The sequence below is a fragment of the Myxine glutinosa genome, chromosome 3 (assembly GCF_964187855.1).
Source record: "Myxine glutinosa chromosome 3, kmMyxGlut1.1, whole genome shotgun sequence".
Classification (NCBI taxonomy): Eukaryota; Metazoa; Chordata; class Myxini; order Myxiniformes; family Myxinidae; genus Myxine; species Myxine glutinosa.
Genome location: NC_136263.1, coordinates 127,713,012 through 127,728,557, shown reverse-complemented (window position 1 = coordinate 127,728,557; position 15,546 = coordinate 127,713,012). Strand labels below are relative to the sequence as shown.

Genomic DNA, 15,546 nt, shown 5'->3' with positions numbered 1-15,546 from the left:
TCAAATGTGTGTCTGCCAATCATGCTGTTCATCTTTTAAGAGTGCTTTAAATGCACATTTCCCAATCAGCTCATTACCCGATTTTGTCGCAGGTCATGACCACAGTGCATAATTTGAGTCAGTGAGGTTCGACCAGGGTGGTCAAGTACACGAGTGAAAAGGAAATAAAACAGCCCTGCACACAAAATTTTTAAAAAAAGTTCCTAAACTACATTTTTGTGCAATCCAATTAAAAGTGATGAAAAGACGTGTGATCAAGCTGTGTCCAACTGCATATCTGGACCACAAGGAGTGAGAAACATTTGGGGCGGGTAGCAAGTGTGGGAGGGTGGGGGGTTGGGGTGGGAGGTCACACGAGATATTACAAGGCCATTATTCCTGTTATAGGTTATCCTAGTTGGATGATACCACTGTAATCATTTCAGGACATGATAGAATGTTAAACATGCAGGGTACTTTGAATTAATAGATTTTGGAGGTGGACATTCTTTGCTGCTCTATGGTTTTCTGGATGCAGGTATTTTGTCGAACATTCAGAAAACATCATGCAACTTGAGCAGTTTTTTTCCAAAGTCGTTTAACATCTCATGATTATAATGAGTTGATTGTAATCTTTACAATTTTCATACAATACTATTGCAATTATTTGTATGTATAACAAGAGCTGTGACAAGAGCTAAGTAATCTCGTTTGGGAATAGAGCCTGTGATTGATGCTGTGAAGAGGAACAGGTTGAGATGGTTTGGTCATGTGTTGAGGAAGGATGAAAGTGACTGGTTGAGAAGAGTGATGGAAATGAATGTAGAAGGAAGCAGAGGACGGGGAAGACCGAGAAAGACTTGGCTAAAGATGGTGGAAGAAGAAATGCGGGCAAGGGGGTTAACAAGGAGAGATGCAGAAAATAGGGCAAAATGGAGAAGATTGTCATGGGGACCGCAAGGCTAACCCCCGCTCTAGCAGGGAAAATGGCCTTTAAAATGCATGTTGTTGTTGTTGTTGTATAACAAGAGCATAAACCTTTTCCAAAATAAAATAAAATAAAATAAATCATGCTTGTGCCACAAGTCAATCAATCATATAATTAAGAAAACTGCTCCTAGAGAAGATAACACAAAAATAATGATGAGAGAGTGGAGGTAAGGGTTTGATTTTCATTGCAAGTTATCACGACTTAATTAAGAGCACACATGAATCCTCACATTGTAAGAGCATCACACACTGCTTTCAGACCTTAAGTGCAGCCTCTTCTTCAGCCTTCCTCCTGCGGTCAAGTGTGCGAGGTGCGGAAGTAGGTGCATGAATTGCCTCCGCCCTGGCAGCAAGACATCGAGCTTTCTCCAGGTCAGCCTGGCGATGACCACATGCATGCTGGGCCTTACGCAAATTTCCTTCCGCATCATGCTAAAGGGAACAACAAAAATCTTCCTCAACTGCTATGCTTTCACAGTCAATCAAAAAGCAAAACTTAAAACTCAATTTAAATTGCGCTGACTAATAGACTCATGGCTAAAGTGTAGTCGTGAACCAGTTTTGAATAAGCATACCAGTTGGGGTATTCAACCCTTTGGAAAATTATAAAAGCAGTGGAAATTATTATATATTTTGTCTCAGCCGATTAAATTTTATCCTTGGACCAACAAAATAAAATTCAAGATGAGACCAAGATTAATAGCCTTTGTGAACAAGGATAAACCCAAAAAGTCAAAGTTGTTGCCTTCCACCAAAAGAGCAGAGACAAGTATTATAAAAGACATATTTGCCTGGCAACTGAAATCTCAAATATGTTCAAGATATTTGAATGACAAACAACAATGCTATAGACACCATCCATTAACATGTATGCAGAGGAATGCAGTAGATACAGACCAGCTTACGCTGTTCCTTTTGCCAAAGATCTTTCAGCTCTTTACGCTTGCGGTCATGATCATCTCGGAAACTCGTCAGAGGCTGCAAGGTGAAAAAAAATCTCGTAAATCCTGGTAATGGACCTTAAAATGTACCGAGTAATTACTCATTTTGCATCCAACCATTAATGTTCCTCATATTACACTTTTGACTCCAGTTTCCACTTTCTTGTCAAAGCCAATATTTCTCACCAGGCGTCATAGCTGCTGATGTTAAATATTTTCTCTTTTCAAACAGCCTGATCTCTGACCATCAGGTAGGATTCTGGCGAGTTATTCAACACTGGATATGCTGCTGCAACTCTCTCACAATGGTTTGGTGGCAAGAAATCTCAAAGATGTCAGAATGATCTCCCTGAACATACTCGTATTTAGGGCCATCAACACTTTCGAGCATGATTGCCAAGCTTACCGGCTGTAACAAACAAGGCCACTTGCATACCTGGCTTTTTGACTTCCACCACTCACATAGCCAATGCATTTATATAACTGGACCTCTCTCCTATCTAGCCTTGTGTTGGCTTAGCGGTTAGGGTGCCGGCTTGGGATCCTAGGATGCTGAGTTTGAATCTCGGTCGATCGTTAAATTAACGCCAGGAGGGTTGACTCAGCCTGTCATCCTTCCGAAGTCGGAAAATTGAGTGCCAGCTTGCTGGGTTGAATGAGCCATTTGGGTATCCTGCATTGGAGTGGCGACCCGTCCAGGATTGTGCCCAATAACCAAGGAAACGTCTTTGGCAGCCCTACACATCATCACGGTGCAAAAAGGAATGGTCATCATCATCATCATCATCATCATCATCATCACTCCTATCTCCTCCTTGTGGAAGCCGGAGTTCTCCAAGGGAGTGTATTTGGTGCAGTCATATTCCTTATCAACACAAACAATATCTCTGATGCTCTGGAAAACTTACTCTTCTCTTTTTGCATACGACTCAAGATTATGTCAAACCAGCTTATGCTAATGAAAGGTGGACAGCAGTTGAGTCACTCTCTGCCAATCTGGAATTAAAGAGATGCTGGTCAACATCATTGACATCTCTTGCAAGGAGGCAGAAGCACAAGGATTGTTGCTCTTATAGTACAGATAGGTCAGTTGTTTTCCCACCTTTACTCCGGTCTAGCTGTCTTCTCTATTCTCTCAACCCCTTTGACACTCTCCAACAACTCCAGGATGCACGTGTTCTTCGAGTATCCCCTCTTGGTCAAACATATAAAATCGAGACTTAAAGCGCATCTCAACTCTTTTATTCCTCTTTTTTCCTGCTTGTGGAACCAACTTAATGAGGTTGGTCCAACCCGCTCATCTCTCCATGGCTTGAAGCAGCTAGTAAGCACTACCATCTATTTATCATACAATTTGCCCTGTGCCTACCCACAATCTTTTTTAAAAACTCATATTAACCCAACATTATATCACAAAACTGTCTTAGTTCTTCACGTATAAAACTTGGTCACTGCCCCACTGTTAGTTCTTCACTTATTACACTTGGTCACTGTCCCACTGTTAGTTCTTCACTTTTTACACTTGGTCACCTCACTCTTCCATGAGTTTCATTCTGGTAAAAAGAAAGGAAAACAAATCATTCCATAAAATCTGTGCAAAAGTCTGTGTACTTGTAGAAGCAAATCTTTTTGTATTTTTTCCCACATTTCTTTATGGGATTCTGATGGTTGTTTCTTAACCATAATATAGTACCCATCCCATATTGCCACAAGAAAATGTTAGTGGACCTTTTCTTTAAACTGCCTCAGTCCTCGTGCTGGTGGTTCGCCGATGAAGGTACTTGCTCTGGCTTTCCAGGATTCCAATACAGCTATGATCAAGGCAAGGCAATATATACATCCACATCAGGATTATGTGAGACTTGAAATGGAAGTCTGTGGTGGTAAAGCTCCCAGAATGATGCTGCACTTAGTTCTTGATGGAACAGGTTGTGAGTATGGGTTTTGCTGTTAGAGCATGGAGGGGCTGCTGTATTCTCTAGAAAATATACAATGCAGCAAAAGACATGAATAGACAGCAAAAGGATGTTGTTCTGTCTTGGATGCAATCAAGCTTCCCGATTGCTATTTCCAATGCTCCCATCCAGGCAGATGGTGAGTGTTTATTCACACTACTCGCAAGAGCCTTGTAGACGGTATAGATATCTTGATGGTTCAGAAGCACATCACAGAGTGCCCAGCCTCTGTCCGACTCTTGCTGTGGCCTTGTGGATTTGACTTGCACAGTTGAGCTTCTGGTCAATGGCAACTCCTTGGATGTTGACAATAAAAGACTGGAAAAGGGGTGCCACTAAAAGTCAGGTGCATATCTATTGTTTCAGATAATCAGTGCCTGACACTTCTTCATCAACACTGTCAACTGAAGTCTAAGATTGTTATTGAAGATCAAAATAAGAAGGATCCTTTTATCTATGGCGTGAGGATAATTGTGAGTTTTGTGGTCAGATGGAAGTACCAAGCAAGACAAGCTAATATGATTGCATTTTGCCTCCATAATTTTCCTTTTTCTTTGTTGCAACAGCGATTCTGAAAGATATTTGAGCATTTCAACTCTGACAAGTTTGGTTTGATTTGTCCTCTTTCCATAATGTGTAATCTCTTACAGGTGAGTTATTCGGAAGAAAAGCAAAAAATAAACTACAATGGCACTCATAGAACGCATAGTCACACCTCGTGCATTCATTCTGAACAAAAATATCATCGTTAATTGAACCCGCTCCTATTATGGCCCACTGTTATTATGGCTCATAGACCCGTATCATCCATGCAACCCATTATGTTGCATAGTTTCTTGGCATGGGTAATGAAAGTCATAAATGTAATTCTTAACTCATACCCGATGGTCATAGATCAGATATATGAAGTTTCAGATTTTTCAGAAAAGGATTTCAATTCAACCAATTATGGCTGGAATACAATTTCACCGATGACATTACTGTTATCACCCTATTATATATACCCCATGGGGAGTTGCCATATGTCAGGTTTCAATTGTTTTTTAGCCAAGCAGTTTTGGAGAAAATGATGTCCAATTTTTTCCCATTGTATCCAATATGGCTGCCATACTATGTGACCTATGATGTCAGAGTTAACAATAAAATATTCTCCATGGGGAATCCCTCCTGTGTTTAAAGTTTTGCATCGATCAGACAAGCAGTTACAGAGAAAATCATTTCTAAAGTGAAAAATATATAGACGCACACAGAAACACACACACACACACACACACACACACACACACACACACACACACACACACACACACACACACACACACACACACACACACACACACACACACACACACACACACACACACACACACACACACACACACACACACACACACACACACACTGCAATAGTCTTGCATTCCTTTTGGGATGACACTAATTATTACCACAACACCACTCTAACCAATCCTGTAATAATTCAAAATATGTGCATTTGGAAACAAAGGGATACCTGTAGAAAAGCATGAGAATTCAGAGAATTCACTGTTTGCAACAACGCATGAGCAGCAGAAGTCTCTCGTTCCGCTCCAAGCATGTAGACATTTTGGAGAGGCATTGGTGGCTGAGGGCAAAGATAATGGAGTAAATGCATTGAATTACAGATTAATCAGGGGGGAAAAATCTAATGATTGGATTGATTGACTTTCAATAATTATTCTAAATGGGAATGCCATTACCTCCTGGAACTACAAGATATCCAAATCGTGCTTGTTGAGTTGAAAATGTCTATTCAAGGTAAGAATTGCAGGCACCTTGCATAAACATTTCTTTAAAACCTCGAACAATCCAAGAGAAAGAGAAATCATATACAATCAATGTAAAATGTATACTCAAAATTAATATTGGTCCACACGAGACACTTACTTACATCTTGGGAAAACGTATGCAGATGCGTCTGTGAAAGTTTCATCATAGACTTGGCATATTCCATCTCTGCACATGCACCAGACAGGGTATATTAAGCTTTCTAGCAAAATTCCACCAGCAGTTGAGTGAATATTCTATCATAACCCAGTCAAAATTGGCATATTTATGCAATGTTTCCATGAAGAGGACAAATGTAAAATATTTTCTTTGCTCAAACCCTTTTCAAAATATAAATAAAAAGCATCTAATAAATTTCCAACACTTAAAAATTCAATGCAAATTAAAATGTATGACCAAACAAGGTTAATAAAGGAACTAGAGCAATGCGACTGTGTCGCCAATATGCCTCCGCATAGTCCCACAATGGGTAGATGCCCTCATTCACTGTCCTAAAAATAAACAAGTTTGATTTAAATCCCTTCAGCTATTTTCAAGTATCACATTTTCACCAGCCATGACAGGGTTCACATCGATCAGTGAAGTGGTTACAGAGAAGGGATTTTAAAAAAATATTGGCTTTCAAGCTAATATGGCTGCCATAACACATGACATATGATCTTAAAATGTACACTCTGCATATGTATGGGTAGGGGATTACGTTTGTGAAGTTTCGTGTTGATCGGATAAGGTTCGTTTTCTATCCAAGATGGCTGCCAAACCATGTGACCTACGACATCATCATTTTCAAACTATATGCAACAATGGTATTAGCTGATACTTGTAAAATTTCGCATCAATAGGGAAAGCGGTTTCAGAGATATAATTATATAATATTTTCCTTCAATCCAATATGGCTGCCACACCATGTGACCAATTATGTTTTTGTGATCATCTTTTAATCACCATGTGTAGTCAATGACACACGTAAAGTTTCGAGTCAATCGATTTGGCGGTTTGGGAGATATTTTTTTAAAGGTTTTAGGTTCAATCCAATATGGCTGTCAAACCATGTGACCTCTGATGTCATAAATTTAACATTTCAATACAAATGGGTCATAGATCATGTGCATGCAATTTTAAATTTTTATGGTAAGGAATTGACTTAAAATATTTTTGGCTGGTATACCACTTCACCTATGATGTCATCATTGTCATGCTTTTGTTCCCCATTGGGAGTACTTGACAATGTGCCAAGTTTCAAATTTTTCCATTCAGCGGTTTCTGAGAAAGATTTTTTTTACTTATTTGCGTTTAATCCAAGATTGCTGCCATGTCACGTGACCTATGACGTCACAATTATCATAAAAACATCCTGCAAGGGTGTCACTCCTACCCTGAAAGTTTTGTTTCAATCGGAGATGTGGTTGCTGAGAAAAACGAGGTTGAGCCGTACGTACGGACGTACGGACAACCCAAAAACATAATGCCTCTGGCGACCTTCAAGGGCGAAGGCATAAAAATGTAAGAACTTGAAATTTGTCATCTCTGCATCTTAAGAGCTGGAAACATTCCGAAAACAGAAGAACTCCAAACAATGTCTCCGATATTTCTTCAGTTGGTAGGTTTTATCAACAGAGTTGAGAAAATCATTACAATTGACATGGGAAGCAAATTGGGCCATGCCATGGGAAGATATTGACATGGGAAGGTGGGAAGAAGGGTAGGATAATTGAAGATGAGATGAGATTAATTTGTGCATTAAAGTGAACAGGTTTCTGTGGAAGAATTTCCAGGCTGAGTTAACATCAGGGGCAGAAGATATGGGAGATGAGTCCTGAAGAGAGATTGAAAATATTGCAGTCCCTGCCAATCTGCCCAAGTGAACTGCCAGACTGGCCGGCGTGGAGGCAGCTCTCTGAGCATAGCCAGATAGATTTTGACCTTCATAAGTATATTATCAGATGAATCAATTGGAATAGAGGAAGAGCAGGAGACATTTGCAGGGAAGTTACTCATCACTAAGTCCAAAAGAGAGGATTTGCCATTGGGAGAAATCCAGGTTGGAATGTTTACAGATCAAGCCTGTCCAATGGAGTCACAGATGTCCTTTGCTGAAGTGAGGTACAAACATCAAGCAAAGTTTCATAGTGACAATTGAAATCACCACTTATGAGGAAGAGAGATTTGGGATGAGTGGTTGAAGTTGGTCCATGTGTCTGAGAAAGGGAGAGAGAGAGTGATACGTGTAGATGGAGTCGTCACATTTTGGAGACTGGTAAAACACAGGCAAATAAGAGGTGGGAGTGGAAGGAAAGTCACAGCCAGAGGTACTCCTGGGGTTGAGAGGTGTAAGATCAGCACAAAGGAAGTGAGAAATTGGGTTGTTGATGTGAAGTGCGACTTCGCCGCCGGGGCATGGTTCAGGCCCTTCAAATCAGAGGAGACAATAACCAGGAAGAAACAAAAAGGAGTCAGGGATGTCCTGTGTGAGGAAGGATTATGGTAAACAGATGATGTCTGGTTTATCGGCAGCAGCATGGATTGAGGAGTGTGATGTAATATGAAGAAGAAGATCCGGTTGTGGGATGGCATTGAGAAGTGGATATAAAGGAATGCTGTGTAGGAAGGAGGAGAGTGTTGGCTTCGTTTCTGTATTCTGTGAGCAGACACTTGAGTAGGGTATGAAGAGGAATGCCAAATGATTATTATTTGCTTGCTTATAGATGAGTGGTAAATGCTATTGCGTTCTTTCTCTGTAGTTCTAACAGTATCTTTTTATTCTGTGTTATCGGGTATGTGGAGATAGATTTCAATAAAGCCTCATATCTGGAAACGAGGTCTCGACTTGATATCATAACAAGGAGTCTGTCAGGTGAGAACAGAGAACTTGGATGTTTGAGGTCCACACAGTTAGAGAAAAGGAGAGGAGATGTTGGGAGGGTGCAGGATGTGGGGGAGAAGGAGGGGGAACATTTGTGTGGGGAGGGTGGTGTGGAGGGAGGATTGAGTGTGTGAGGTGTGGGAGAAGAATTGTGTGTGGGGGTGCGGGTGGAATAATTGTGTGTGGGATGTGGGAGGAAGAATTGTGTGTGTGTGTGTGTGGGGGGAGGGGGGGTGTAGGGGGAATAATTGTGTGTGCGGGATGCGGGGGTGGGGGTGGGGGGGAGAATTGTGTGTGTGGGATGCGGGGGAAATAATTGTCTGTGTGGGATGCGGGGGTAAGAATTGTGTGTGTTGGGTGTGGGGGGAAGACTTGTGTGTGTGGGATGCGGGGGAAGAATGTTTTATGTGGGATGTGGGGTAAGGTTTCAGATGGTGTGGTGAGGGGGATGGTTTGAGTGGGTGGTGTGAGGGGGAGAATGTTGGTGTGGGCTGAAGGGGAAGTATTTAGGGGGTTTAGTGAGGAAGGATGTAGAAAGGGGGGGACATGAAGCTTTGAGGGGGGTGGGATGGATGTGGATGCCTATTCCGATTCCAAATTCCCAACCTTGACAAATAGAGATAAAGATCATGAGAAGGAAGACAAGATCTTTTTTTTTTTAAAGCACAGAGAAATGTGGAGCTAGAAGTGTGGTGTGGTTGGTTGGTGGACCGAGCGCTTAGCTGACATACAATTTTGTAGAAATATTTGTAAAGATATATTCCCGGTGTGTACCCCGGTTTAGAATAGGTACACCGCATCCCTGCGCATCGAAAGAGGCGACCAAGGGTTGGCGTCAGGAAGGGCATCCGGCCATAAAAACATTGCCTCAAACAGGGAACCATGATTGTCATGGGGCCCGCAAGGCTAACCCCCGCTCCAGCGGGGAAAATGGCCTTAAAACGATCATTCATTTGTAAATATATATATATATATATATATATATATATATATATATATATATATACATATACATATACATATACACATACACATATATATATATATATATATATATATATATATATATATATATATATATATATATATATATATATATATATATATATAAATCGGGACATTGAATAAGACGCGGACGTAGCTTCAGGACGGTCGATCTTTAATTCTGGACAAGCTTTCGACCAACAAAGGTCTTCTTCTTAGTCATCCCCAAGTTGAATGTTTGGATGTTTGGATGTTTGAGGTCCACACAGTTAGAGAAAAGGAGAGATGTTGGGAGGGTGCAGGATGTAGGGGAGATGGAGGGGGAAGGTTTGTGTGGGGAGGGTGGTGTGGAGGGAGGATTGAGTGTGTGAGGTGTGGGAGAATAATTGTGTGTGTGGGGTGTGGGAGGAATAATTGTGTGTGGGATGTGGGAGGCAGAATTGTGTGTGTGTGTCGGGAGATTGAACAAAGTTGAACTTGGGGACGACTAAGAAGAAGACCTTTGTTGGTCGAAAGCTTGTCGAGAATTAAAGATCGAGGTCCTGAAGCTACGTCCGCGTCTTATTCAATCTCCCGATTATTTATTTAATACAAATGAGACGCCCTGCTCGTACTGTGGAGTTTCTACTATTTCTCACAGATATATATATACACAGTGCATTCAGAAAGTATTCAGACCCCTTCACTTTTTTCACATTTTGTTATGTTGCAGCCTTATGCTGAAATCGTTTAAATTCATTTTTCCCTCATTAATCCCCCAGAAATATCCCTGGTGTTGGGCTAGCGGCTAGGGTGCCGGCTTAGGATCCGAGGATCCTGGGTTCGAATCCCGGTCGATCGCTGAATTAACGCCAGGGGGGTTGACTCAGCCTGTCATCCTTCCGAGGTCAGCTAATTGAGTACCAGTTCACTGGTACTTCCCTGTTTGTCGTTAAAGGCGGCAAAAAGGGTTGGCGTCAGGAAGGGCATCCGGCCGTAAAACATTGCTTCAAAAAGGGGACCAAAAAACAACAACAACCACGGTCCCCGAAAAAGGCCAACCCCCGCTTTGCGGGGAAAAATGGCCTCTAAAGGTGGTTATTTTTTATATACATAATCTACTCTCAATACCCCTTAATGACAAAGAGAAAGCAGGATTTTAGAAAGTTTTGCAAATTTATTAAAAAGAAAAAAACTGAAATATCACATTGACATAAGTATTCAGACCCTTTGCTATGACACTTGACATTTATCTCAGGTGCCTCCCATTTCTCATGATCATCTTTGAGATGTTTCTAGACTTTGATTGGAGTCCACCTGTGGTAAATTCAATTGATTGGACATGATTTGGAAAGGCACACACCTGTCTATATCAGGTCTCACAGCTGACAATGCATATCAGAGCAAAAACCAAGCTACGAGGTCGAAGGAACTGCCTGCAGAGCTCAGAGACAGGATTGTGTCGAGGCACAGATTTGGGGAAGCCTACAAAAAAAATTCTGCTGCATTGAAGGTTCCCAAGAGCACAGTGGCCTCCATAATTCTTAAATGGAAGAAGTTTGGAACAACCAGGACTCTTCCTAGAGCTGGCCGCCCGGCCAAACTGAGCAATCGGGGGAGAAGGGCCTTGGTAAGAGAGGTGACCAAGAACCCGATGGTCACTCTGGCTGAGCTCCAGAGATCCTGTGTGGAGATGGGAGAAACTTCCAGAAGGACAACCATCACTGCAACACTCCACCGATCTGGGCTTTATGGCAGAGTGGCCAGACAGAAGCCTCTCCTCAGTGAAAGACACATGAAAGCCCTGGAGTTTGCAAAAAAGCACCTAAAGGACTCTCAGACTGTGAGAAACAAGATTCGGTGGACTGAAGGAGATTTCTGAAGGAGATAGGGTTGAGGTGCATTTTTGAAATGATATTAAATGCTTTTAAAGGAAGAAGCCTTTGTATTAAAGGAAAATTCAGTTTAGAGATGTTGAGATGTTGAGAAAAGAGGGAGAGGCGGAGGGAAATGTAGAACCGTAAGAACAGGTAGAAATAAGTTGAAGTAGGAACGTGATCGATTATTCAGATCATGTGGAGAGATGGTATTTTTTAAAGTTTTTTTGTTTTTTTGAAGACGAGGAGAAATAGGAACATTTTGACGACGTAAAAGTAAGATATTTGGGACGAATAAAGTAAAAACGAGGAACACAGAGACAAATAATTTTGACAATTTCTATCCGAAGGAAGACTGTGCTGTGGTAGGTCTTGGACAATACAAAACTCATTAAGATATTGCACAAACAATGTTTGATCAACAATAAATATTGCACGGAATATAACAGCAACACCTGGATGAAATATAACACTAAAAACACGAGAAATCCGGTTTGGAAAAATTTGCTTTAGTGAGGTAAAAACGGAGCACAGATTGCGATCTGTGGTAATTCTCCAAAATTCCCTGCATTGCTTATGTTTTGAACAAAATAAATTAAAATACAGCATGCTCTATAAAGACCTGGACAACTTTGGTTGTTAATGTATTTAGCACCACAAATGATACAATGATTCCCTTTGTTTTATATGACACAGAAACTCAAAGTTTTATTTATTTTCAGGTCTGGTGGTTTAATGTAAAAGAAAATTGAGACTCCACAGGAGAAAGATCAGGGCGTCGAATGGTTCATCGACGCAAGTTCAGCGTAATTTCTGTACAAGGTGTGGAAGGAATCCACCATCGTAGACTAGTATCAGAGAGTGGTACAAGAGGTTTAAGGAGACTGGAAGTTGTCAGAAACAGAAAAGTACCAGTCGACCAAGCACAAGTGCAGCAGATGTTGAACGAATGTGTGAATCATTTCAACAAAGCCCCAGAAAAACAATCCAACACGCATCCAGAGAACTGGGACTACCAACCACCACTGTACACTGGATTTTGCATAAAAGACTGAAACTTTATGCCCATAAGGTGCAGATTCTGCAGTAAATCAGACCAAATAACGGAATCAAATGCAATGTGTTGGCCTTGGAAATGCTCAGTTGCATAGAGAATGACGAAGATTACCTGAAAAAGGTCATGTTCACAAAAGAAGGTTGCCTTCATGTATCGGGGAAGGCAAACTGGCACAATGTGAGGATCTGAGGCTCTGAAAACCTCCAAGTGGTCATTGAACACACGCGATATTCCAAAGGTCAATGTGTGGTGTGGCCTTCTCCATGACTGCTTGGTGGATCGGTTTTTCTTTGCTGAGGATAAGTGACCTCAACAATTTACATGAATATGTTGGAAGGATTCGCCTCCCCACAGATTGAAGACCTGCAACCAGATATAATTTTTAAGGACGGCGTTCCCCTCATTGGGCCTTAGTCGTTTGAACCGTTCTGAATGAAAAATTTCCAGGTTGCTGGATTGGCCGAGACAAACCAACCGCCTTGCCTCCACAATCACAAGACATAACCCCCCTTTCTCTGTGGGGTTTGTCAAAGATGTTGTCTACAACACCAAGGTGGCATAACCTGCATGATCTTCGTTCTCAGATCACAGCTGCATGCGCACTGGTGGACGCAAACATGATGAGCCGAACATGGCAAGAACTCGTGTACCACCTTGATGTCCTGTGCACGACAAACGGAGATCACATTGAAGTGTATTGATGGTGTACGCAAAACCTAATGAGTTTCTGTATCATATAAAACAAAGGGTATTGTTGTGTCATTTGTGGTTTTAAGTATATTAACAAACAAAGTTGTCCGGGTCTTTTTGGTACACCCTGTACAATGGGTCAAACAAGTGAACGTGGTCATGCAACCCAAATTGAGTAAGTTGGACATGTATCTTCAATCATTTACCACATCCTCCTGCCAAAATTGCCTTTAATAGAATCGCAAATATTTACCTGCATATATTTCTTGTATAAGTCTACCAGTTATAGCATCAAAATAAAGAAAACGAGAATACAAAGCAGGCTTTCAAAACATCACATCCAAAGGTGTAATACAGTATCATAATACTTATGAGTGTTAGGGTTCTATAACGGTTGGCAGCACTGATTCTGGGCCAATAAAGGTGTACCTCAGAACTATACCTGATCTTTTTTATTCCAAAGAAATGTCATGTGATAATAATTTATCATCATCAATGAGATAATTCACAAGAAAAGGATATTGAACTAAATGAAAAAAAAAAAAAAATGGGGACTCACCAATTGTCAATCGTTTATCGACAAAAGTGGCAAGTTCCTTTGTGTATTTGGAAAGGGCTTTATTGTAGGCCAGAATGGCTTCCACACCATCAGCAAATGTCTCGGATGCACCGTCACTGAAGGGACAGTCAGCAACACATCCACCGCTTGGAGAAACGGGTGAAATGAGGCCATTGTAGCCAGGAGAAGATGAAGGGGGCTCTGCAGGATATACAAAAAAAGGTTTAATAAATATAGAAAATACAAATGAATGTACAACAGCAGGCAACAACAGGCATTTTAAGGCCATTTTCCCTGCTAGAGCAGGGGTTAGCCTTGCGGGGCCCATGACAATCTTCTCCATTTTGCCCTATTTTCTGCATCTCCCCTTGTTAACCCCCTTGCCCGCATTTCATCTGCATGTACAAATGAGTGTACATACAAACATTATCTGGAACATTATGTCCACATGTCATCAATCAGTGGGCTCAAAAACAACAGTGAGAACATCACATCTGGATGCATTTTACCAGATGGTGAATTATTTATCTGGAAAAAAAAAATTACTTGTAAGGAAGAGTCGTGATTATCGTGGATTTTAATTTGCCAGCAATTGATTGGGTCAATGAACATGGAAAGGGAAGAGCAAATGAGGATTTTTTTTAGATCTAGTTCAGGATTGCTTCCTTGTCCCATCACATGAGGCCCAAATATTTTAACTTTGAGGACCACTATCCTTCCCCCACCCCTCCCCCCCCCCCCTCTCCAGTTTAGCTCACCTTTGTATCAAAAGTTATTATCAAAACTTTTGAATCAAAATTTTTTTTTTGCACCTGCCCCCTAGGCATGTTGGATATCATATTGGACTTCAGGTTCTCATCCTGTGTTCTGTATCCTCTACAATTTTGTACATGCTAGCAAAGCAAAAACAAATTTTATACTGAATTAGCTCAGATCAACATTTAATGAGCCCAAAAGAATAAACAGCATTTTATAATATTAGTTCAAGGAGGTTAAGTACATACATGGAAACATGTTAAGTACATGGAAATAAGCAGAAATGTGAGCTAAACAATGTCTCAATGCTACATCAAAACTTAGGGTCCTTTTGGGACCTCGTGTGATTGACTATTACAAATAAACAAACAGCGTTAGGTGCCGCCATATTTGTCTGAACATCGAACCTCACAGTTACCCTGCCCTCAGAGCATGAATCGGCATTAATATTTTTCCAAGTACTGCTGAACGGACAATTTTTGAAAGTGTCAATAAGGCGATTTGTGTTATACAGTGTTAAAGTATATGATTCAATTTAAATAAAGCAAATGTTTCAAAGAATGTAGAAAGAAAAACTTTTTTTCCCGAAAGTTTACCGCCGGTGATGCATCGTCTTTTACACCATCTTATTTTACACATTCAATTAATTAATTAGTGCCTGTTGTTTGTGTCCTTCAAAACATCCCTGAAACAGCAAGTTTCCTGTTTGGAATGATTTTTTTTTTTTTTAATGTCAGACAGCCAGACATAAATAATTACCTTGCTCCTCTCTGCACATGAGTGCTCGGGACAAGATGCCGCACAATTTGCCAATTTCAGAGCCAAAGTACCGACCCCCCTTGCACCTCCCCTTCTAATCTCCCTCCTCCCCACTCCCTTTCAAATCTTCCCCCTCACTCCTCCCCTTCAAAATTCCCCCCTCACCCCTCCCCTTCAAATCTACCCCCCCCCCACCATCTTTCACCAACTCTCCCCTCTGCCCCCCCCCCCTCCTCAAAGCTGCCTCCTCCCTGCTTCCTCTCTCTTCCATCTCATACCTCCACCTACTCCAACCGTCTACTTTGCTCTGCCCCCCCCCCCCCCCATCAAACA

The 15,546-nt window shown here is 41.3% G+C and overlaps 1 protein-coding gene across 3 annotated transcripts in view; it reads right to left on the bottom strand.

Annotated features, from left to right (window-relative positions):
- Nucleotides 1-15,546, bottom strand: part of LOC137423214 (rho GTPase-activating protein 45) — a 250,787-nt gene that overhangs the window by 79,390 nt on the left and 155,851 nt on the right. For all 3 annotated transcript variants that reach the window (XM_068110117.2, XM_068110116.2, XM_078774542.1), the window contains 5 exons: nucleotides 13,699-13,899; nucleotides 5,793-5,857; nucleotides 5,376-5,486; nucleotides 1,867-1,947; nucleotides 1,231-1,401 (listed from right to left, as the gene is read on the bottom strand). In XM_068110117.2, the coding sequence (XP_067966218.2) occupies nucleotides 1,231-1,401; nucleotides 1,867-1,947; nucleotides 5,376-5,486; nucleotides 5,793-5,857; nucleotides 13,699-13,899 (629 nt within the window). The remainder of the gene's footprint in view (nucleotides 1-1,230; nucleotides 1,402-1,866; nucleotides 1,948-5,375; nucleotides 5,487-5,792; nucleotides 5,858-13,698; nucleotides 13,900-15,546) is intronic.